General features: G+C 44.1%; 1 protein-coding gene across 13 annotated transcripts in view; it reads left to right on the top strand.

The window, feature by feature from the left end:
* Positions 1-25431, top strand: part of Dgkh (diacylglycerol kinase, eta) — a 173381-nt gene that overhangs the window by 82255 nt on the left and 65695 nt on the right. For 8 of the 13 annotated variants that reach the window (XM_011245100.3, NM_001081336.2, XM_030247867.1 and 5 more), the window contains 2 exons: positions 22310-22414; positions 22656-22788. In XM_011245100.3, the coding sequence (XP_011243402.1) occupies positions 22310-22414; positions 22656-22788 (238 nt within the window). The other 5 variants (NM_001281794.2, NM_001253766.2, XM_006519173.3 and 2 more) reach the window with 4 other exon arrangements.

The raw sequence follows: 25431 nt of genomic DNA, 5'->3' as shown, positions 1-25431 counted from the left end.
GTAAGCAAACAGAAAGGGAGTGTGACAGAGGTGAGCACTGGCAAGGAGATGAGCCAGGAGAGGAAGCTGCTGGGTTCAGATTCTGTCTTATTGATTTATGGGCATGTGGGATAATTCATAGTGTAAACAGTGCTTTGACGCGCCTTCTCCCCAGGGTGAGTTGAGTTTGAGAAGAGGAAAGCCAAGAATAGAATCCTGGGAAAATGTTAAAATGTAAGGTTTGACCAGAAGACTGAGCAAGAGCTTTCTAAGTGCAGCAGTAGCATCGCCCAGGCGGCGATGTCATAAGAACCCAGCGTCAGACAGTTTCAAGATGGAAGTTGCTAAATGTCAGGTGCTGTGGAGAGGGCAGGTCCGGCAGGGATTGAGAGGTGACTCGAATTTGTGAACTTGGGGCTTGTGTGGTCACGTGGCTGTGGGTGGTTTTCAGGGCAGGGTGGTGGTGTGCGTGCATTAGGCTGTTAATTTGAAGTGGGGCAGCTGGCTTCTTCCCGGAGCTTGGCCGTTAGGAGCCGGGGAGTGTTTGGGTGCTGAGAGCATTGTGGTTATGCTGCTTCTTCTCACTGTGCTTTAAAACCGGACTTGGAGTGTGTTTATGTGGCGATCAGAAGGAGCTGTTAGATGCGGCAGGATTGCTGAGGGAGCTGATGGGTCTAAGAGGCAGTGCGTGGCCTGAGCACAGAACCGGGGTGGGGGCAGGCAGGGGCAGCAAGCGTGTGTATTTCAAGCCCAGATAGTACCATTTTCTCGGTGAAGCCGAAGATAGGGTTGTGTGGCTGTGAGTGGGAGTCCTGGAAGGCTTAGAATAGCTTCTGCGGAGAGATGGCATGGAAAGAGAGCATCGGGGGCCTGTAAACTATGTCCACTAAAGACTGGCTTTAGTAATGTTTGTACTCTGTGCTTATAGAATAGTCATTCAATTAATAGAGAGCAAGCAAATGGATTGATCCAGAGCAGTGGTTTACAAGGCCTTTGGGGCAGAGGGGAGAAGGAAATGCAGGGTGCTTGAAGCCTCAGCTGCTTATAGTTTCTCCTTCTCCCTACACTTTGTGTTCAAGGCTAAAAGACTAGAAGGCAGAGATAGCTTGGCTATTATCCAAGCAGGCTCCAGTAAACGGGAGGACTATAATCCTATAGCTTCTCGTCACCATCTGGCTTATATGTGCCGTTCAGTCTACCCTTCCTGAGACCGTTGCGTGGCGGTAGCTTTCTCCCTTAGGCTGTTGAAATCCCACCACTTCTCCAGTTCTTCTGTTTCTTTCATTTACAAAATATAAATTGACTTCCCATTAGATCATTGGCATTTATGATAAGCAGAAAAATTCAGAAATGGAGAGTATATCTACATCGACTTGCATATGTAAATCTTCCATATTTACCCCCAAGGTTGAAATGTTGCTTAATATCCAAGTTAGGGTAGGCTAAGCCGAGATAGAAAGTACCTTGCCAGTCCTACCAGTGGAACTAGCCATTTGGCTTCCTCTAGGAGCAAACAGAGGATTTATTTATTTATACCACAGAGAGCTAGAGTTAATCTGAAGGAAGGAACCAAAATTTACAGTGCAATGGTTAGAATGATTTCAGGTATGGTCTGGGACTCAGAACAGTTACAGACAGAAGAACTAGAAAGGCCTGGGTTTGGAAGGATTATGCCAATCACTTCTGCAGCTCTGCCTTGCCCTCAGCTGCTCTTGTTTATCCCTGTTATGAACAGAACTTGCCCCGAGCCTGCCCTTTATATAGGTAAGTCTGTGTTTTTATCGTGACCTCCCTGAGGGCAGGGACTATGTCTATGTTAAAGAACTTTTACTCGTGAGTGTTTGTTGGTTTTGATTAAAGTTTCTATCAGCTTGAGAAGACATAGTGGCTTGGATATTTCATCAACCAACTGTTCTTTCTGAAGTTCCTTTGGCTAGTGATGTAGATGCTGAAAAGGAAGGTAGATGGCTTAGTGCTGTACTATAATAGAAACTTGGTAGAACTTTCCACAGCATAAAATGGAGCAAAAGGCATGTTTTCAAGTGGTAATTGACAACCCTCCTGCTTAAATATTTAAATATCCTGTCTTCCTAGATCATCTTGACTGCTCCTGACACCGCTATTTTAGCTGGTTCATGTCAGAGGTTAATGGCGTAACATGATGGGATTGCAGCTAAAGACTCTGGGAGGGGCCAAACTCTGCCCTTCCTGAAGTCCCTGAGGGTCATATATTGACAAGAAATGGTGGTACACGGACAATCTATAAATAGCTGGTGGAAAATAGAAAACTTATGCTTTGCTTGAAAAGGAATGCTCAACTCTGCAAAGATGGCTTCTATAGTGAGTATCCCACAGAGCAGTGTCCTGCTAGCTTACCCTTGAAACAGCTCAGCGTCACTTCTGTGGTCGGGATCTATGAGTGCCATGAGGCACATGGACACCAAGACTACAGCCAGGGGATTGTGGGTGTGGTTTAAGACCTGTGTATCCTGTGGGTCGTGTCTTACACAGTCTCCAATCCACACCTTCCTTTCCTACTCTGGGCAGTAAGGATGTTTTTCCATTGTCTATATCATCATGGGCATTATATCAGTTTTCTGCTTCTGTCTATTGGCCTGTCATGACTACAGTAGCTTTAAAAAAATGCCCGTCGATCTGACAGTCCCTGGGTTTTGAAGCACGGCTGGATTCCTCTTCCCCAAGTCTCACAGTTGACAAATTAAATAATTTGTAGATGAAGTTTTAAAGATCTACTCCTTGTTTTTAATTACACTGACTTACTTGCGTAGGGGTGGGTAGGTGTGCGTGCACACTCACAGGCATGTGGATCTCAGAGGACAGCACTTAGTCATTGGTTCTCTCCTTCCATCGTAAGTTCTGGGGATTGAACCCAGGTCACCAGGTTTGAAAGGCAAGCGCCTTTCCCCACTGCACCATCACACGAGCCCCACCACCAATTTATAATGGTCTTAAATTGGGTTTCTTTTGTTAGAGGTTTATGAGTGGTTTTTAAGGCAGGCAACCACTAAACCCTACAAATACTGAGAGCCTCTTCCTGTGACTTCAGGTGGTGGTACTGCCACCAGGGACTAGGAAGGGACACTCGCAGATATCCTTACTTTTAAATGACTAAGCAAGGTTGGTGTTCATTAAGTTATTCTTGTTTAAATTCTGCTGTGGTGGGCAGAGCTTCTGTATATAAAGTCAAACAGCCTGGGTTTGGCTTCTAGCTCCACCCTGTTAGGTGACCCAAGCCACATGAGTTAATCCCTTTAAATCCACATTTTCTCAAGTAGACTGAGAGCCACGGCAATGGAGTGGCTGCTTTCTAGGGCCCTGAATGTCAAATTAATGTGATAACGTATCAAGAGCCTAGGACAGCAAAGAGCACATGCCGTTTAGTGGATGGTAGTGGCTTTTGCTCCCAATGAGGCATCCATCTTTCCCTGAGTTGCCACTATGGGGCCAATTTATGAACGTTTGGGAACTTTAAAGGCTATTTAGATGAATTCTATCTTGAGAAAACATTCCATCCTGCCTGTCTTTGAGAGGTATAAGGAAGATCTATGTCGACTTTTCGTTCTATGTTCATAAGAATGGTTGAGAAAAGCAACCAATTAGCAGTGAGATGGCAGTCAGAGATTACTAGGGTAATACCATTTACTAACGAAGGGCTTTGAGGTGATTTAAACACTACCCAAGTCACAGCTCTCGGAGCTGTTCAGATGAGTCCTTTAAACTTTAATGAAGATTAAGATAAACTTCAGATAAATGCCTCATTTCAAGAAGCTGTGTTGGTATTTAAATCTTCTGAGACAACCCAGGTCTCTAATCCCAGTTGATGGCTGAGGTAGAAGACTGTCACGTTCTTAATGAAATCTCTCCGGAGAAGCCCTCAGACAGAGAGGTATGTTTCCAAATCGAGTGGAAGTTGGTGCGTCAGCAGCTTTTAGCCTACCAGAGAATGAGGAGCCCTGGGCAGTACAGCCCTTTGTTCTGGCTTAGGGCGTCAGCTCACATGGTGCCTGCATGTGATCCAGCAAGACACCCAGGTGGAGATGCACTAAGAGTGTAACTTCACACACAGCTCAGTGGAAAATGCTAAGGACAGCTGAATTAACCCCAATGCTGAGGTACCGGCCTAGGGTCTCCCGTCCTCAATAATCACAGAGAGGTGGCCCCTTCTCCCCTTCCTTCCCCCATTTTTTATTTCACATTTTATTGTGAGACAAGGCCCTACTAAGTTCAGATTTACTAGCCTTGCAAGTGTCCTGCACCACCCCTGGACTGTGAGCCTAGACTGAGCAGAAGAAGAAAGCCCAGTGAGTGTTAGCCTCTCCTTTCTCTGTCCCCTGCTCTACAAAGATGGGGGGTTGAGGAGCATGGTACCTGATCCTGTGCCTACAGAGCTGACTGGGATGGAGTTGTTTTCTCAACCTGTGAGCCCAGATAAGTTCCTTCTCCCCCTCACTTGCTTCTCCTGAGGTGTTTGGTCACAGTACCTGGAAAGACGCCACTATTGGATTTGATTGTGATTCTGACAGGAGGGTGTAAAGTGTTTACATTCAAAGAAACCATCAAGCAAGGAGAACATACTGTTGTGGGCCTTGCAACCCAGGAATTCTGTATCCATGCCATCTTTGGCAGAGCAGCGTGGGTTTAATGGGAAGGGGAAGTGTCCTGGGAGTTTGTTTCTGAAGTGGTTGCTTTGTTTATTCTGGCTTCCTCTCAGTTGACAAAGTTCAGCTGTCTCTCTTTGAAAAGGGACATCACATCCTTTGAACCCAAGAAGGTGTCAGTTTGCTTTCATCCAGTAATATTTCAGTATTTAATCCTGAAGGAAAAGACCAAAACTGGCATTTTTCCACGTGATCTGTGGAAGAATGTCATGTCATGTAAAAGGTATCTGGATAATAGCCCAAATGAAGGATTCCTTAGCTAAACAAGTCACCTACCCTAGTTAATAATATGGATTCTTGTTCTATATGCTTTATACCTGACATGTCCAATGAAGCAGTACTACTATAGTCTCTACTGTATAGACAAGAAACAGAGAAGCCAGCCTCTAAATCATGGAACCCATGTGTTGGGTATGTCACCTCAGACTATACTCTTGGCCACTCTACTGACTTCCTTATTTGGTCATTTAAATATATGTGGCATTGATAGTGATCCTCTTGTTGGTCTCCCGTGTTCAGTTGTCTTTTCCGCATCAACTCAGTGAGAATCTTAGGCTACACTACCCAATGAACAGGACACACATGCTGGTCAGAGTACAAATCTAGAATATTACAGTACATTCGGAGGGCTAGATCTTAAAGAGAAACGTAGAAGACGGTGGCCGATATTCCTAAGCTGCCTGGGAGTCTTGGGGTTGGATGGCATTAAGGACTTTATTTTTTAAATTTAAAAAATGGGATGTAAATTGAATAAGTAATAAAAAAGAAGAAGAAAGAAGAGGAGGAGGAGAGAAGGAGGAAGAGGAGAAGAAAGAAGGAGGAGGAGGAAGAGGAAGAAGAAGAAGAAGAAGAAGAAGAAGAAGAAGAAGAAGAAGAAGAAGAAGAAGAAGAAAAGAAGAAGAAGAAGAAGAAGAAGAAGAAGAAGAAGAAAAGAAGAAGAAGAAGAAGAAGAAGAAGAAAAAGAAAGAAAGGAAGGAAGGAAGGAAGGAAGGAAGGAAGGAAGAGAAAGAATGAATAGGGAATATGGGCAACATGGGCCCAGCAGGTTACAGGTCTTGTCACACAAAATTGGCAAGTTGAATTTAGTCTTCAGAGCCCGTGTAAAAGGTGGGAGGATAGAACTGTCTCTACAGTGGTGTCCTCTAACTTCCATACATACACCCAATGATGATGATGACGACGACGACAATGTTGATGTTTCAGAATATTTGAGGAATTATTATATAGGAGAGGCAGTGATCGGTTTGGGTGGTTGCATCCACAGAGGGTTGACTTCAACTCAACATAAAAAGAACTTTCTAACTAGAATTATCTAATAGAACAGGCCCGTTGTGAGGTAAAGACCTTGCCCATTGTTAGAACTCCACAGTCATCTTCTTCCTTGTCAGCAGAAAGGGGCTTTCAGAGACTCCAGGACAGGCCCGGGTCCAGAGCTGAGATGAACTTCTCAAGGTTGGACGATGAAGAGCTGTGTAAATGTGGGGCTCTTGTTGGTTTGGGATAGTCAAGGCAGCATGGACTGAAATGACTGTTGAAGTGGCCTCACCTCTTACCACAGGCTATGTCCTGATCCCGCGCAGCAAGAACACAGTGAGCTTCCTTCAAGAAGGCTTTGAGGAGTCAGTGACCTGGTGTCTGTGTGGGGGCAATAAGATGCTGACGGAAACAAATTCCCTTCTGGCTTCAAATACTGTGACTTCGCTGACTCCCCAACCCTGGTGCTTGGCACAGAGGGGAAAGCTAGTGCATATTTGACAACTGAATGCACAAATGAATAATATTTATAAACTTACTTATTTTTTTTGGGTAAGCAGTAGCCTTTCATGTTTTAGCATAGGTACAGAATTTCTCCATCTCCCTCTATGATGTTTGGGTTTTTGTAATATCTCTGTAAATATCGAATCTTCATGAATTTTTATATTACATACAGTTACTCAGATTGTTTTTAAACCAGGATGCCTCACAGATGTGATTCATTACAGTGGTCTCAGCTTTGATTACATAAATATTAGAATCCTAATAGTAAGCCAGCCTAATTATCTTAGATCTATTTTGATTAAAATATTTTATGGTACTTTAAAATGGTTCCGTGTTAACATACAACTTAGAAGCTGAGGCAGGAGAGTAGCCATGAGTTTGAGGCTAGTTTAGGCTACAGCAGGTCAATCTTCCTTTTCTCCTGAAAAAAGAAGAACTTTTTATCGCTGGGCCTGTTGCCAGGGTTATATGAGGCTGGTGTCCTAAGTGCACTTTAGTCAGAGGCATTTTGTGAAGACCAGTAGGGCATTTCTGTCCAGATGAAGTTTCTCATACCTTGGTGGACTGTTTTGAGGGCTGACCTCCCTAGCGTTTCTGTCATATTGCAGCGCCCGGTGAAGGGTAGCCTGCCACACAGCCTTCTCTGCCTTGGGACAAATGATAAATCTATTTCCTGTGGGTGTTTCATGTTCAAGGCCCTTCATACGTTTCAGATCCATGGTTGTGAGCTGATGACATTGCACTCACCACCGCCCACAATTGGCCCTTGTAAGTGTATGGAGTTAAACATTAAGAACCATCTTTTCCCCGTAGAACTACACGGGAGCTGGTAAGGGTTTCTGTCTCAGCAGCCACAACCTCTGTAGCCACCGAGCTCTGCAGAGGCGTCCAGAACATCCAGGCAGCGTGAAGGACTGCGCAGGATCATAGGCTGATGCATTCTCCGAGGAAGGCAACATGGTTTACTTGAACTTCAGCGTGTGTGTCTAGATGAAGGGCTTAGTTAAAGACACTTTGGCCCCCATATTCGTGTAGGTGAGCTCTGATTTCCGATATCTGTTTGCAGTCCAGAAGGAAGGGCTCTGTAAAGGACAGTATCTTGCCTCATGCCAGTGCCTGGACGAGGGGCCTAAGACGGGCAAATGAGTTACTGGCCATAGCGACAGTCTTAAAAGTAGAATGCTAAGTATCTGGATATGTCTAAAGGAGGCCCGCTAGGTGATAGCTACCAGATTGAAGCAGCAAGACTCTGAACTGCAGAGGCCTTGTGTCCTGTGGCACGTGCCCTGAAGAACAGAGCACATGTCAGACCACAGATTATAGCTTCACTGGACAACTTAAAGGTATCAACCTTTAGGTTTTAAACATGTATCTTAAGAATTATGTTTTATGTTGAATGTTAAAAATTAAAACAGTGCTAAGGAAGGCCTGTTATTTTACAAGATCTCAGCAGTTGGAGGTATTTATTATACAGCAGCTGACCATGCCTTGGGTTCTGCAGGGTCCGGTGTATGAAGCATGCTGAGTAGCAAGTATGGAGTTGCTTTTCGTTTTTATATCTCACCCCATTGCCTCAGTAAGCCTGGGAGAGCTTCTCCCTCCCGTAAGCAGGTTAGAGGGACTGAGAGGTTCAGACAACTTACTCGGGGTAAATTTTTATAGCCACCCAATAGCATAATGAATAGTTAAACTGTGAGTGTTTTCCATGAGAATGGATTGCATATTAGAATTTTCAGGGTCATAGGATGGCAATAACTTGGTCTGCTTTTTAGAAATGATTTCCTGTGTATGAACATTTCCTGGCACGTGTGTGTGTGCACACCGCATGCATGCCTGGTACCCATGGGGACCAGAAGAGGGTGTCCAGTCCCTTGGAACTGTAGTGACTGATTGTTGTGAGCTGCCACACCGGTACTTGGAATTGAACCTTTGCAAGAACAGCCGATGCACCTCAGTGCTGAGCGCTGTCTCCAGCTCCAAGGAGCACCACAGTTCACGGGATGTGTTCTGATCTGTTCATTCATGGTGAAGCTTCATCATCCATTAAAGCACAAAGAACACAGATGTGCAACAGTGAACCAGTTAGCAATGATTAGAACACGTGCTTATTGATGAGCGTCAATTCATATGCTGGCTGCTAGGCCAATTATCTTTATTAGACAACTGGGGAGTCGCCACTTTACTTGGTGTCTTAGGGAGTAATCCAGTTTTCTGATAAAGTCGCTAAGTTAGATGTTGCCAGGAAGAGGTTCTCCTTGGAAAAGTTGTTGCCTTCTTCATTTTTGTGTCTTGGACTCAGTTTGTACTTGGCCAAGACCACATCTTGATTCATGATGACAGAGATGGGTTTGCAGATGGGCAGCAGACAGCCTGGTCTGCAATGGACCAGTGAGGTTGAAAGCCCATGGATGGTAGAGAGGTTGAGTGATGGCCAGCTGGGGACTTTCCATTCTCGCTGGTTTCAGCAGTTAAGACCTGCTGGTGGGTGAACTAAGCGGGTTGGACAGTCCCGAAACGCAGGCTGCATTAGCCAATCAGGGTTGAGAGGGGAGGGTCCACCAGCCCTGTCAGAAGCTTCCATACACTGCCAGGGAACACTAGGCCAAAGGCGTGTTTTTGTTTTGAGGGGAAAACAGACTAGTAACAGAACTTTTAAGAGCTTCGAAGATTTTATAAAGAGAGACATCCTTGCCTATCAGATGTCTGAAACAGTCGTCCCTGAAAAATTGGAGCTTCTCTGGGAATCTTAGGCTGGCAGACAGGCTGCTGAAGCCTGGTGCCAGCCAGAGGAGGGACTTATCTCTAAGGAAGAGATTTCACACACACTTCTGACAACTTGTCAGACCACCCTGCAAGAGAGACAAGAACCAAAGCAATAAGGGTGAGACCACACTGTGGCCAAGACTGCTTAGTTCTGTCTCTGTCTTATCTTTGGTTTAACCTAGGTCACGTTTTGAGACCCCAGAGATGGACTTCAGGAGCCCTAGAACTCCTTTGCTTCTTCCCAGTGTGGCTCTGTCTTCTTTTTGCTCTTCAGATAGACAGGCTGGCCAGTAAGCCCCGGACTCCCCATTTCCCCTTCCCAGTGCCTGTTTTCCATCTCAGCTTCTATGTGAGCACCGGGGATAGATTTTCCGCCCCCTATGCTTGCTTGCCAAGTTCTCTCCTGACTGAAGCTTCTTTCCAGTTATGTTCTGGTTTCTATGCAAACCTTATTAATTTTCTTTGTCAGAGTCCCATCAATAAGTCAATGTTTCATGGTGACTGGGCAGTTGCGGAGCCATGTTTGTTGGGACAATTGTGCTATCTGCAGAGCAGTTGTGACTTCTTGGAGCCTTTGTATCTTTTCATATTACTGTATTTACAAGCTGTTTGTGATGGGTAGAGTTATTTCCACTAGCAAGGACTGAAGGTGTTACTCTCAAAGTGATTGTAGGGAAATCTCTGGAAGAGTCTAACTTGGGAGTTAATGTAAACAGGACACCCGTGTCAAAGGAAAGAACGTGAAGAAATGGCTTCAGTCTTGCTCCAAGCCTTCACGGCTTCAGCCTGTGTGGAATCATGATGGATAGTGAACCATTCTATGTATGTTTGCCGAGGGATGCATTACGTGGGCATCGGCTTCACATTTTCATAGCAAAAGACTGGAAAGAACTCAGGTATGTCAATCAGAGATGATTGACTTATGAAGACAACCCAGGTATGTCAATCAGAGACAATAGACTTATGAAAAAGTCACCACAGAATGTAGTGCGTCCACAGCTGGAGCAGCTGTGTATGTGACAAAACAGGCTGAATCCTGCACTTGACTCAGGGAGAAAACTCAGATAGAGAGCAGTTAAGATTTCATAATATTACAGCGTGCTTGTGTATGCATGCATTTTTGTGTATTTAAACTTCAAGAGAGCACATAGTTCTCATATATAGATAGACGGTCTCCAGAGAGATACACAAAGAAGCTGACCGGTGTTTATCTTTAGGAAGGCAAGTTGGTATCTGGGGCGGGCCTAAGCAGCAGACATTTCCATTCTAAAAGTCTTTTGAATTTTCTCTCAAGAATCCTGTATTACCAACCTTCTCTGGCAGCTTCCCGTCTGATGCACTTGACAGGAGTAAGCAGTTAGCTTGAGACGCATCTTGGGCAGTACTGCTAGGAGCCTGGCTGTCTACCACAGGAAGGAAGGAAAGAGTGGACAGGAGACCTGTGCAGAAAGACTTCAGGGCTGTGTCCCAAGTGTGTGTGTGTGTGGGGGGGGGCGGGGGGCAGAGAGGAGGAAGCTAACGAACAGCTGGGTTTGGAGTGTAAATTGTGCTTCAATCAAGGGTGGGTAATAGATATAAAAGCAGGTTTGCTGGAAATGAAAACTGGATGGTGTGAATTTGAAGTAGTTGTAAGATCTCCTGGGAACATCAAGTAGGCAATTGGATAGGTGTGTTCAACTCTATTAAAGTGATTTGGGGGTGTTGTTTCCATGGCTTATTTTAAGTTTATAGCAAAGTCAAGTATCCTTAAGTTTGAGCACAGACTAATGGAAAATTAAAGTTTTAGGAGTGTCCCATTTTGTAGTGAGCAATACAAAGAAAAATAATGATCCTGTTTTGAAATTTCCCATTGCATATGTGTAGAAAGCCATTTACAGTTACAAACCCAAGAGCTTGTGCCAGGGGACCGAAGCTAATGCATTCATCGTTCCGATCTCGGGCACAGTCTGAAAATACTAAGTGAATGGCCACACTTTTAAGGTGCCCATTAACTAATACCACTAATTTACAGTGGGTGTGTCTGCAAGAAGCCACATAAGTAATTCCTGGAACATTGTGACCCTCGGCATTGCAGTTAGTGCAGAAGATTCCATTTCTCACACACTGTAAAACCCCCAACGCCACGCCATATGAGATTGTGTACCTTGTAAGTGTTTTGTTCCCTGAGGGTACCTGGTTTGCAGTGACCTCTTTGTTCATTCGTGAGTGAAGCTGTGATTATGATCATTGTGGTTAATTTTTGCCAGGGGTTTTCTTATGTTTTCATTGTTCATCTTTAAAGAGCACACGTATCTATAGGGCTGAGAAGCCACTGCACAGAGGCTGTAGTTACTATCATTGTGCACGGTACATATGTAAAGGTGCCTCTGTGCGTGTGTGTGTGTGTGTGTGTGTGTGTGCGTGTGCGTGTGCGTTTGCACATATGCATGCATGTGTGTACATCAGAGGACATCATTGATTGGCTGCCAATCCTCAGCTTGTACACACCAGGTTGTTTTTTGAAGCAGTCTCTCACTAACCTGGAGATTATCAGGTTGGGCTGTCTGGCCAGAAAGTCTGGGGAATTGGCCCGTTTCCACCTTACAGGTCTGAGTTATAAGTGCATAGCACCATGCCTGGCTTTGGGATCTGCAGAATAAAGCTCAAGTCATCCTACTTGCAAGACCAGCACTTTCCCACCTGAATGGTCTCCCCAGTACCCCACCATTATTATTTCTGAATAAGAAAAGGAGAGCGATATGTACGATGAGCCTGTGCGTCCAGACTGAGCAGCACAGTCACCCCCATTCTTTTGTGTCTGGTGGCTACAAAGGTAGGGAGAATTTAGTTCAAACCCAACACATGGCCTTCGGTGACCTCTAAACCTTTGTTTAGCGCTTTAGAGTCATGCAAGGAAAACAGATTGCTACTTTCTTGATTATGCCAGTACAATGAGGATATATTCCTGGCCTGGTACAATTATTCCATAAATAGCTACTCATGGTATGCAGACTCACAAAATTCTACACACTAACACCATCTGAGCCTGTGGCTCTGTCCCATGCCGTTAATTCTGACACTAAGCTCCTCCTCCTCTCTAGCGTACGCCGAGACCCTAAGGAATCTTCCAGGCACAGCAGCCTGTCTGCATCTCACGCCTTTCCCACTGTTAAAGAAAATTGTAGTTTTATGCTATTTTTAAAGTTTAAATAAAAAAACCTAGTTTTTAGTACTTGATATTTTGTGGAAATATTAGGGGAGGAAGAGAGAGGAAGAAGGAGAGAGGAGACTGTGAGGGAATGTATATTAGTATTACGAGAGCACCAATCCATGTCTATTTTTTTTTTTTTTTAGGGAAATTGGCAATAGAATTTGATATACGTTAAAGCACTTAAAAAAATAACTCTAGCCAGGCAGTGTTGGCGCACGCCTTTAATCCCAGCACTTGGGATGCAGAGGCAGAGTGAGTTCCAGGATAGCCAGGGCTACACAGAAAACCCTGTCTCAAAAAAAACAAAATAAAATAAATAAAATAAAATAAATGACTGTAGTTGTAGATGGAAGTTAGATTAACATGGAAAGTGATACTGCCGTGACTCCTTAGTCTTGAAATAGGGTTGAGTTCAGTTTTGTTGTGTTCTGGGGATGCTGAGGGTTAAACTGAAGGCTTTCAGGGTAAACACACTGGGCCACTGAGAAACACCCCTAGCTCCAAGAAGACTTTGTAATTTGTGAAGGGAGACAAGCTGACTTTCTCTTAAGAAAAGCCTTGATGTTTATGAATTATGGAAGTTGAATTTGATAGCCTTTATCAATCAATACCACCTTCCCATTACAGCCAGTGCTCAAACTCCTTAATTCATTAGCTTCTGTGGACACACAGTTACACCGACAAGGAAGATGACATAATTGTGTAAAATGTGTTTGGTCTTGGGAAGAACGTAGGAGGCCAGACACTTGGTCTGGGTTGAGGGCCAAGCATCGCTTAGGATATTAGTGTCTGTGAGGAGCTGAGACACTCAAGTCTCTTACCTTATCTCTCAAAGAGTTTAGGTTGGGCTTTGAAATATACCAGTGCTTTCTCAGTTTGCTTTCTGTCGATGTGATAAACCCCATGACCAAAAGCAAGTTGTGGAGGAAAGAGCTTATTTGGCTTACACTTCCGGGTCACAGTTCAGCACTGAGGGAAGTTATGGTGGGCACACAAGCGAGGACAGAGGATGGATCCATAGAGCAATGCCGCTGACTGACTCACTTCAAAGGCTCGTGTTCAGCAGCCTGGCTTGTACAGCCTAGGGATAGTAGCAGCCCACAGTGAGGTGGACCCTCCTGCATCTGTCAGTCATCAAGAAAATGCCTCACAGACATAGTCGCACGCAGGCCAGTCTGATGGAGGCAGTTCTTTATTGGAGGGTCCCTCTTGTCACGTGTATAAGGTTAATGTTGGAGATTAGCCATCACCGTCCTTTGAAAGGGGACAAATTTAAACCACAGGCAAATGACTCTGTGGTAGCTGCCTCTTGACCTCACCCATCCTTTGTTCCTCATTTCCCCTCAGTAGCTTCATCCATTCTCTTTCCCCGTTTCATTCGAGGTGAAGAGACACATCTCACCTCATGGCACCTCACCCCGCACTCTTCAGTAGACATCCCTAGGATTACAGAGCGAGGCTGCCCCGCTTATGTCCAGCTTTCAAGGCAAACACAGCTTAAGCAGAAGCCGTGAAGAGAACTGAAGGCAGCTGTTCAGTGGACCATTGCATAGAGAAGGAATAGCAAATCGCTTCGTTTTTCTTGCTATAACACTGCTGCTGCTATGTTTATGTCTATGTGAGAATTAACAAATTGTGGACAGATCACTTAGTGTCTGTTTTTTTTTTTAATCAGAAGATTCTTTTTTAAAAATTTTTCTTTCTTTCTTTTTTTATTAGATATTTTCTTTATTTAGTGTCTGTTTTTAAAGTCAGTATGCTGTATACAATGAACTCATACTTAATGTATGAGACAGTGGGGGATCAGTGAGGCGGTGCCTTCTGCCCAGGGCAGGAGTCAGATATGCCTATGAAGAAGGAGAGAGGCGTACTCTTGGCAAGGATGGCCCCTTGTTATTTATTGACCTAGAACAATTGCATCTGTACTTTGAAAGTTTCCATCAGAAGTTACTCTTCAGTACCTGTTCTTCTGTCTTTCTTGGTCCTTGCCACCAGGGAGTAGTGTCTGACTTGTTGCTGCTACGGAAGGCTCCCACATCAGAGTTACTGTGTGTAGGGAATGACTGGATTTGTAGTTTGATTGTTGAAACAAATATTCCATCGAGAAGGTGCTTAGCTTCTCCATGCCAGATAGATCAGCAGGCGTAGCGCAGACGTCCTTGTGATCGTAACAAGCCTGCCCCTTTATTCTCAGCGCCTGTTGGGGGCTGTTTTGACTTTTGAGATGACCAGTCTTTATGACAGGATTTCCCCCACCCCCACCGTAGACTTGTAAGTTGTTATTTTAGTCAGTTCAGTGAAAGTGACTGACCAGTGAGGAGCAAAAGCGTAGGAGGACTTTGAAGAGGCCGTGTGTGTGTGTGTGTGTGTGTGTGTGTGTGTGTGTGTGTGTGTTTGTCTTGGTGCACAAGTATAATCGTGGCTCGTTACTGACATTCCACAGGGAGTTCTAGAGTCCTGTTCACACAGTGTGCTTCCTAAATAGAACATTTCTTAGTATTTTATATGCAGATTAATAATGAAGTGTGTGTGTGTGTGTCTGTGTGTGCGCTCGTGCGCATGTGTGCATCAACCTTAATTGTATCAGTGGTCTACAGTGTTTTTATAAACCATTCCACTTCATCTTGCATATGTTGAAACTTGTGTTTCAGAACTTCATGGAACTTCATTTTTCTCCTTGACCATTCAAAGGAAATTCTGTACTGTTCACACAGATAAAATGAGTGTGTGTGCATCACATCAATTTCTAAGGACGCCTTCTTTTTGTTAGTAGTATTAGTTTGTTTGTTTGTTTTTCATGACAGAGTTTCTGTGTAGCCCTGGTTATCCTGAAACTCACTGTGTAGACCAGGCTGGCCTTGAACTCACAGAGATCCATCTGTTTCTGCCTCCCAATCAAATACTGGGCTCAAGGGTGTGCAGCAACCCCATCTGACTGGCATATGTTTTCTTTTTAAAATTTTTTTTTGTTTATTATATTTTGCATGCCTCTGTGCACCACGTGCTAACAGCACCGTGTACTAATAGAGGCTTGGAGAGGATTGCGGAGCTCCCTGGAGCTGGAGTCACAGATGGCTGTGACCCATCATGTGGGTGCCAGGAATTGAATCTAGGTTTCTTGGAAGAGCAAGAAGTGCTCTGACTGAGCCACGAGTCCAGCACCACAAGACCTCTCCTTACCCTGAAATTCTCTCCCCTTAAATTTTACTGTCAGTCGAAAGTACTCAGGCACTTTCCATGGTCAGCGTGCCCTGAATGAACTCACTGTGACATGATGTCACTCACTGTTCAGTTCCATTGTGTGCTGTACTACAGTGTCATGCCATTTCTTCCATCAAAATGTAAGCAACCTTGGAGAAGATATATGTTAAATCTATTACTCCCTCAGAAGAAATTGAGTAGATAATTGCCAGCTGAGAAAACAGATGGGGCTTCAACAGTGCGATGATCAGTTAAGAGAAATACTGACCCCAAACCAGACCACTTAGGAAGTTCAGTGTAAGACTCACAAAATGCAGACCCCTCGGGGACCAGTATTAATAGACATTCCCCAACTGGCCAGGTTGAAAATAGGGACTTCAGGTGTTTTTATTTCTATCTATCAAATTCTGGTAGATTTCAGTCTATTTCAAACAATACAGGAGTCCAGAGTTTATATAGGACAACCAATGAATCATTAGAAATCATGATCTTGTATATCAGGTGTTATACATGAAAAGCTATTTTGGAATAGTGACCTCGAAAGGAGTAATGTTGTAGGCAAATGGCTAATGTAGTTTGGAGTCAGAAGGATGCCCAAAGAGGGACCAAACCCCACAAGGGTCAAAAGTACCTATTTGATATAATTGGGACCCGACAGTTTAGAGTTAGGCACTTAAATGACCTTTCATGGTTAATAACCAGGTGAGTGGCGAAATTGTCTGCCTAGTTGTGCCAAAGGACGTCCTGAATTACAGCCAAAATTATCATCACCTCCCCTCATACCTCTCGAAGGTGCTTCTGAGAGTGGTGGTGAGGCTGGGCTGGGTATGTATTGATGAATGTGTGCACCTGTGCCCTTGCATGCCTATGTGCTTGGGTAGTGGAGGTCCCCAGTCTCCTGAAAACTGGGAGCATCTCTGCTCCTAAAATAGTCACGTAAGATACACGATCACAGTGCAGTTTGGCACATTTAAGTTGTCAAAGTGAATTATTTCACTCCATAAAAAAAGAATGAGGAAAAAAAGCAACATACATAATTAAAGAACTGCATCTAGATTTCATAAGGGACGATGGAAGAACTATATTAAGAGTGAGCAGTAGATAACTACAGGGAGGGCGGCCAAGCTAGTGTTAGGAAGGCACACTGCCGTTAGATCTGATTAGTCAAACCATAGTAAATGTGGACAACAAAGTTATAGCTCAGGTACAGCTCCTGCTCACCCCACTCTCCTGGAGAGACTTCTCACCATGTGTGAACTTGTCTTGCAGCAAGGTGGTGCCAGATTAAAACCCAGCTAGTCCTGAACAGAGTGGATGCAGCTGGTTAGAATGTCAGGTCAGAAAGAAGATTTCTTAACAGAAAAGATTGTTGGACATGAAGTGGTCCAAGAATGTAAGAGAATTTCCTTTATCTCAGAGCCAGATATTTGAATTAGAGCTGTCTGTCTTCTATAACATAACTGTGATCAATAGTAACAATGGCATACTAAAATCACCGCAGCTGGAGAGGGACTCTGACTCGCTGAATATTTTGTAAGCGTTATTCAGTCACCGCTGTTGCTTTAGGTAAGGTTGCGTGTACTGAACTAGGAGAATCTCCACCCCCACTTAATATGTTGGTTATTTTCTTTGTCCAGTAGGCCGTTGACATGATTCTGATGGTGTTTGTTAGCTAGGCAGTGAGTTTTATAGGTAGGTACCTCCAATTCTTTTATTATTAAAACTCTTATGACTTTCATCTTGGACCACAAATACAAGAAATAATAGATATGAAATCTGTAAATGGCAGTGCAGGTCTCTGTCACTGGTAAGAGATGGATAGCTGTTAGCGAACCCTAGCCTGGACTGTGTCATCGATTGAACTCTAAGCACCGCTGAGTTACTGCTCTGTCCCTGGTTAGCAGCAGAAAGAGTGAGGCTCAGAAGCATGGCTACAGCCCCAGACACAAAAGAAGATGCTGGTGTGATTCAGGCTAGGTTGCCATGACTCCAGACAGTTCCCTCTGATTCACTTCTCCTTAGAAACGCCTTTCCTTTGGGAGCTCAAACAGTGTTGTATAGAATGAAAATTACCGGTAGACATTGGTTCTCCAACTTGTCTCTACTTTCGAATCACCTGGGTTTTTTTTTTTTTTTGTTTGCTTGCTTGTTTTGTTTTTTAAGAATTGGTACCTACCTCTACCTTCATTGGATGAGAGAGCAGTTACTTGTAAGCTGACATTTGAAAAGCAAGCAAACCAGAAGATTGTGAGATATAGAAGAGCTTGAGGGATCCTACTTAGGTCCACCATTTATTTGAGCAGTCTTTTAAAAATCTGTATTTTATTCTGTAAAATTTGATACAGCATATGTTGATCAAATTCATCTCCCATCTTTCTCTCCAGTTCCTCCCAGATATACCTCCCACCTCTCTGCACCCTCCCAACTTTTTGCTGTCATTGTCTCCCCCTTCTCCTCTCCCCTCCCCGTCCTCCTCTTTCTCCTCTTCCTTCTCCTCTCTTCCTTTCTCCATTGAGTCCAGTCCATGTTGCTTATTTGCATATGGCTATGGAGCCAACCGCTGCAATGGTCGACCTACCAGGGGTCACACACTTGAGGAAAACTGACTCTGCCTTCCCCAGGATCTGCTTGGTTAGACGTGAGAACTCAGGAGCCCTCCCTGCACATGCTGAACTATTCACGGCTTCATCTTGTGCAGGTCTCCCACTGGTGCTGCCGTGAGCACATGAGTACAGTCCCTGGGTTACATCTGAAGACGACACTCTGCTTCAGTCTGCCCACCCATCTTTCCTCTTCCCCCATTTTCCCCGAGTCTGTCTGTAGCTATCTCTGTGGGGTGCATGGGGTGGTGGGGATGGGAGGGGTATGGACAGTCCTATTTGTAGCTGAGCCTTCCTCAGACCTTCATTCTCTGTGATTGGAACAGTTGTGGCTTTCTGCATTAACCACAGGCCATTGCTGAAAGGAAACTTTTCTGATGAGGTCTGAGGTCTTCACTAATGTAGGGCTTGAGAGACTGCGATTTTAGAGGGCAGTTTGACATTGTATCCATTTAGCAGAATAACAGTGGTGGGTTCACCCCAGGGGCCTATCAACTCTCCAGCCATGGATTCTTGGCTAGGTGTATAGCACCTGCTGGCATCTCCTCCTGTGGAGCGTGCTTTAAAGCCAATCAGAAAGTGGTAGGTTCCCCTCCATAACACTGGGGCCGCCTGTGCACCTGTGGATATATCTTGCCACACCAGTCAGTATTTCAGTTCACAGGGTTCACAGCTGGGTAAGAATGTTGTTGACGGTTCACCCACTCCAAGCACCCCTGCATAGTGCTTGCCAGTACTATGAAAGCTAGCTAACAGGATGATTTCTGATCAGAACCAACTTGATTTCTCAATGTCCTGTGATGAAAGTAGATGGTGTGCCTTCAGCAATAGGGGTCTTAACATAGAGTTCTTGTGGTCAGCCAAGAACTCACAAAGAATTCAATTGGCCTACAATCTCTTGATAGTGTTTGATTGTGTGTCTGGTTTTGGTTTTGTTTTTGTTTTTTTTTAGCTTGAGTACCATGGTGTTACAGTCTCATAGGATTTTATACTTAATGCTTTATCAGACCAATTCATTCATATTCTCTCTCTCTTTCTCTCTTTCTTTCTCTCTCTCTCTCTCTCTCTCTCTCTCTCTCTCTCTCTCTCTCTCTCTCTCTCTCCTCACTTTTTAGCCCAGTCTGAATAGGGAACTTACTATCTTGCCCAAGAAGGCCTCAAATTCAAAACATTTTTTTCTGCCTCAGCCTTCCCTATTTCTGGGATTACAGAGTCTCCCTCCCCACCCAGGCTGAGATATTCTTGAGTCTTAGAAGTGAGTAATGGTGTGGTTGGATTCATGATTTTGCCAGTAACTCACTGTTAACCATGCCTACTAAAGGGGATTTTGTCTACTTTCCTAGGCACCGTTTAAGAAATCAAGTTAGATGCCACTGCTTGGTACCACACGTTTTCCACACATGTAAATCCAGGGTTTCCCTTCCTCCCTTACAGACTCTTCTGACCAACCTGATTTGCCCCCTCCCCTGCACACATACCTAGTAAATGACCCATGAGCATATGTGTGTGTCTTGGTGGCTGCTGTCGTTTGAAGAACACTAGTTCAGATGTGCATGCAAACACTGAGTGTGTATCGGGGTGACAGGAAGAGAGTTACAGATAGAGAATCGGGAGCACTGTAGGCTGGGTAAGCTTCAGATCCTTTGAGGAAGGTGTAGCACAGCCTCTGGTTCCAGAAACTTCCCAGACTTGCCTGGACAGATGTAGGAAGAAAGCCCCATCTCCCCTCAAGTGTGAAAGGAGTTCTGGCCTCCCGTTAGGCCTGGGCTGCCTGTGATCCTAATGAAGTGCGAGTCAGGTATATTTTCAGCTAAGAAACAAATAATTTTCTGAATTTGCCCTCCCTCAAACTTTTGCCTTGCAAAATTTGGAAAGACATGAGGCTGGAGTGACGGAGAATAACCAGTCTGTTAGTCAGCCATGGGCAGTGGGGAGGAGATATAATGGATGGAAGCTGGCTGATGGTGGCCCCTAGAGGGGAAGGACCAGGCTTGGGAGCTTCAGGTTTGCTGGCCGAGCCAAGCTTGGCGTAGCCCAGACAGTGCGGGCTTTTTAGTACCACGGCTGCAAAGCTAGCCATTTTTGTTCCGCATCATTTATGAAGAGCTGATTTTTTTCTTTCACACTGACTTCTTAGAGTGTGGCTTTATGATAAGTAGATTCTCAACTGTGATTAATCACAAGACCCGTGCATCAGAATAACCGTAGCGTTTTTGTCTTTGAAGAACTTAAAATGTTTGGTCTGAAGTATGTGATGCTCTTTGCTTTCTCGTTATGGCTCGTCTTTAATGTCTTTAATATAGTCTTGATTGAAAAGTGGAAGTTGCAAGTATATATTCTTCACTCCATTAGCATGTAAGGTGCGCCGATGACTAAGCTATGCAGCCTTGCTGGAATCGTTTAGAACGGAAGCACCTGTCTAGTTCTGAGATCTCGACGAGCGTTTAGAAGTCATCGCCTGCCTTTTACATTCATGATGGTTTTAAAAGGTCTTTAGTTTTGCCTGTTGTCCTATGCTTTTTACCCAGAATTCCACAAAGATCAAAATCAAAGCATGAGATGACACCTAAAAGGAACCCTAACACATAGCTAAAGTCAGATAAAGGCTAGAGGCAGTCCTTATTCGGATAGCATCAGCGAGCCAGGGAAGCAGGGAGGTTTCTGGATGCCGTGCCAGCCTCCAGAGCCAGGAGTGTCTTATGATTTAATGGTACCTCTCTGCCACATTTGATGAACTGCCCTAGAAAAACATTTTGAAGCAATAAAGCATCCATTTGGCTCCCCAGTAATGAGAGAGGCATTGCTCTTTGCATTAACTATTTATTCAGGAAGAGAAGTGACCAACTGCTAATAAGCTTTACCCAAAGAAGGTCGTTTAAAGCAAGAAAATGCGAAAGCGAGGCTGTCTTCGATTTCATGTGCAATTAACAAAGACGCAAAGCAGAGCAGTTGGTGCCCCCAGTGCCACGTGGCCCCACACTGGTCTATTTAAGTGCACATGCCTGTCAGCAGTAGTAGGAGCTTTCGGGCTTCAGGAAGATGGTGAGGTCTAATAACAAGTGAGGACACCATGGCTGGTGAGTGGCTCAGATGGGCTCACGTCTCTTGCTTGTAACCATAGACTTGCTTAGATGAGCGGTGGCTAAGTCCCCTAGTTTCCTCTTTAGAGAATGGTCCCCTTTCATTTTTCATATAGATTTGTAATCTTTGTAATCATCACTCATGATATCTGCTGCTTGTATTGTAAAATGCTTCTAGTAATACTTACTAGTTGATCAAGTGGTTGGACTTGGGGAATTTTTATATTTGCTGTACAAATGTATCTCTAACATATTATTTGAAAATAATTTTCTTGCTCTTGTACCATAAGTATATAAAGTATATAAAGCACCACCCTTGCAGTGGGTGCTAAGGTCACAGTAACTTAAAGGCAGCGTGCATGATACTATATTTATAAGCACAATGTCTGAACCTTATTTTGAAATACCCTTGGTGCTATAACAGCAGGAGTTTTCCATTCCACCTACTTTAAAGTCCTTAATATAATTAATTTGCTTTTTTTCCAGTGTCATGAAAAAAAATGAAGTCACAATTATTTTTTTTTCTTCAAGCTAAACAAAGGATTTTTATGCTAAGGTGCGCTCTGACTAAAGAGCAGCACTGTAAATTTCTGCCCAGTGAGAGGGATAAGCCTTCAGATGAATCTGAATTACATAGGAAGTAGTACGATAGCAAGTTAGTGATGAAATTTAAGCCTGTTTTTCTTTTCATTTTTCAGTTTAAAACTCTTTTCCCTATTGAAACCGATGTTTCATTTCAAATTACTTCAGAGCATATTTAAAACCAGGCTCCGAGACGCACTCCGTGCAGTAAGACTGCCGGTTTACTTGTGGGAGTCATCGTCAGAAAGGGCTAAAAGCCTGATTCCTAGCAGCAGCTTCAGAGACCAGCAGAGACTTCCGAGGGCCATCCTTTCCTGGAGGTCACACAGAACAAAACTCATCTGTCTTCCAGAGGTTTCTCTTTCCTTCATCAAGGACATAAAGACTTAGAGCATGGAACTGTCTTGTAAGAGGCTGGGCTCTTAAAACCCCTCTGGTTGGTTACTGATGATCATTAGATCGAACCGTCCCTTTCAGATCATCACTCCGTTCAGAAGACTGATGCTATGTGCTGAGAACAGGAAAGAGATGGAGGTCTGGATCAGCTCTCTGAAGTCAGTGCAGAGCAGAGAACCCTATGAGGTAAGGCGCCACCTACTGGTTTCCTATCCTAAGAGTAGCCAAAGAGCTAAAGCTAGCCCGTGAAGAAATTAGTACTGGCAAGCCCGTTAGAACCTGTTTAGAGTAGATTTTGTTTTTCCTTGAAGTGCTTCGGTGTTCACAGTAACAGGTTGACAGTTTGGTAGCATTCACAATTTGCAAATAGTTGTGAGTCTGTAACCTCACTCTCCTGTTTGCCTCTGACTGAACGTTGTCTTCGTAGGTGGCCCAGTTCAATGTGGAACATTTCTCAGGGATGCACAACTGGTACGCCTGCTCCCACGCCCGGCCCACCTTCTGTAACGTGTGCAGAGAGAGTCTCTCTGGAGTGACCTCCCACGGCCTGTCCTGTGAAGGTACTGTAGCGGTCTGCATTTGTGTTCTGCCAACAGTACATAGATACCTTATCTCGGGCACTGTGCCACTGTGAAGGAGGCAGCTGGGTGGGAGCGAGGCCTGGGAGACTTGTTTAAATTAAGATGCAAGTTTTGGCCCGGCGTGGTGGCGCACGCCTTTAAACCCAGCACTCGGGAGGCAGAGGCAGGCTGATTTCTGAGTTCGAGGCCAGCCTGGTCTACAAAATGAGTTCCAGGACAGCCAGGGCTATACAGAGAAACCCTGTCTCGAAAAAACAAAAAAAAGAAAAAAAAGAAAAAAAAAGATGCAAGTTTTGTTGTAGCTCAGTGTTGGACTCTACACACATGGGGCTGATTTGCGGAAGTGCTGTTGCTCAGCATCAAAATTCAGTGTTCTCTTGAAGGAACTAACTACCTCTGTCTACTACAATCCCCTTGGGCTTGGGACATTCTAGTTCTCATTGTTCTAATTGACCGTGGCGGCCAGTGTATACGCGTCCGCCGAATTCCTAATGGTTATTTATATTGCATTATTTGAAATATTTTCCTTCACTTACGGTTCATTTAAATGGGCATCATCTTGTCATTTCCTTTTCTTTTGTGTCCAGCCCTGGGGATTGAGCTCAGAGCTTCGTGCACGTCAGGCAAGCATCTCCTGGTGCTAATCACATCTTCCTGGCATTGGGTGTGTGAGGTTCTTTACCGTTCTCCAAAAACAAGGTCCAGGCTAGCGTTGGCTTTCTTTTGCTGCCTTTTTTTTTTCTGCTGGAATTTTTAGTGATAAGATGTTATTACTGAATTTGGGACCTGTGAGGACCAAATGCAAGCCTGCCAGTAGCCAGCAAGGAAAAGCGCATGACTTCTCCAGTGGGGAAGAATGGAGCATGTTGGGTACAATTTTTGGAACTGTGTGTAGGACGAGTATTAGCTTCTTCTCAAACGCGGTCACATCGTAATTGTGCGCACACACAATTAGTGTTTACGTTAAAGTAGTGATCGAATCCCACTCACTCCTAATGGATTCCAAATAAAACCTGAAATTTCCCTTGTCAGCTGTTTACTGACTCCACACGGAGTCTGGGGCTAAGCTCCGTGGTCTCACACTCTTCCTCAGCTGCCCGGTCAGGCTGGGACTGGGCTTAACGCACAGAAGCAGAAGTCAGATAGACTCACTGTAAAAAATTAAAACAACACTTTTCATAGTCTCCTAATTTAATTGATCCCAAGGAGTAACTATCCTTCATAGTTATTTAAATAGTATCCGAACAAAACAAGTTTAAGCGGTAACTTTTTAAAAAAAATCAATAATGTCAAATATATAAATAAGGATGCTTGTCTTAACTACTGTTTAAGATTTAGGAAGGTTCAGCATGGTACAAACTGAATGTTGGAATAAAAGCCATTACCTTACCGCAGTATTTGTGAAGTTTTTGTGGGTTTATGTAATGACATTATAGGCCAGGGGATGCAATGTTTCAGCCCTCCCTGGAGAGACTCAGTTGCCACCTGACAAAATATAGGTGAAGAGGAGTCACCTGCATTGGTGACCATAGCAACAGTCAGGCTTGTCATTGCTTGTTATGCAGGGCGTGAGTCTCAAGGCCCATTGCACAAAGCACTTTATTATTACAAAGCTCCGTGCTTGTTTTAAATGATCTGTTTCATATTTTTAATTTTGTTTTTTATTATATTATTTACATTTCAAATGCTGTCCCACTTCCCGGTCCCCCCTTCATAAGCTTTCTACCCCATTCCCCCTTCTCTTTGCTGCTTCCCCACCCACAGACTTACAGCCAACCATTAGACTGAGCCCAGGGACTCTAATGGAAGAGTTAGGGGAAGGACTGAAGGAGCTAAAGGGGAACAACAGTGTCAACTAACTGGACCCCCCAGAGCTCCCAGGGACTAAGCCACCAACCAAAGAACTGTTTCATTTTTGATGGCAAGCTTTTGAAGTACTGAGGGGGTTATATAATTTTTACTATCTTCTATATTCTTGCATGGAACTCCCTATATTTCAGGCTGGCCTGCCTCTAACTTCTGAGTGCTGGGGTTAAAGTGATAAGCCACAGGCCCTGCTGTCTTTGTGACCATTTCCCAAGCTGCCTGATTGTTTTCTTAAACGCCTCTGGATCATCCTTCCCAGATGACAGTTTCAAACTGTTAATATAAATGCACAGCAGTACAAATGCCTGAAATATTTACCTCAGTGAATTTTCTCAGATTAAACACATCCAAAGTGGGGACGCTTCACCTAGAGTGACAAGTGGGATTATAGGTTCTCTGGCTACTGATTATTTTGTGTGTGTGTGCGGGTGTCTGTGCTTTTTGTTCTTCTGAAGAACTAATTCTTTTGTGTTTATTTAGATTCTCTTCTCAGCAGCAATCTATTATGTTACATTATAACTGCTTCATAAATACAAAGACATTAAATTTTAAGATTTTAGTTATGACTGCTGGAGCTTAAACCAAAAACAAACAAACAAACAAAAAAAAAACCTGCCTCTTTCCTCACCCCTTTTAAAAATGCCATGTTGTAACTTCTTCTTCTTCTTCTTCTTCTTTTTTTTTTTTTTTTTTTTTTTTTTGGTTTTTCGAGACAGGGTATGTAGCCCTGGCTGTCCTGGAACTCACTTTGTAGAC

The sequence above is a fragment of the Mus musculus genome, chromosome 14, assembly GCF_000001635.26.
Source record: "Mus musculus strain C57BL/6J chromosome 14, GRCm38.p6 C57BL/6J".
Classification (NCBI taxonomy): domain Eukaryota; kingdom Metazoa; phylum Chordata; class Mammalia; order Rodentia; family Muridae; genus Mus; species Mus musculus.
Note: the sequence above shows the minus strand (reverse complement) of the source record. Positions and strands in the feature narration are given on the sequence as shown.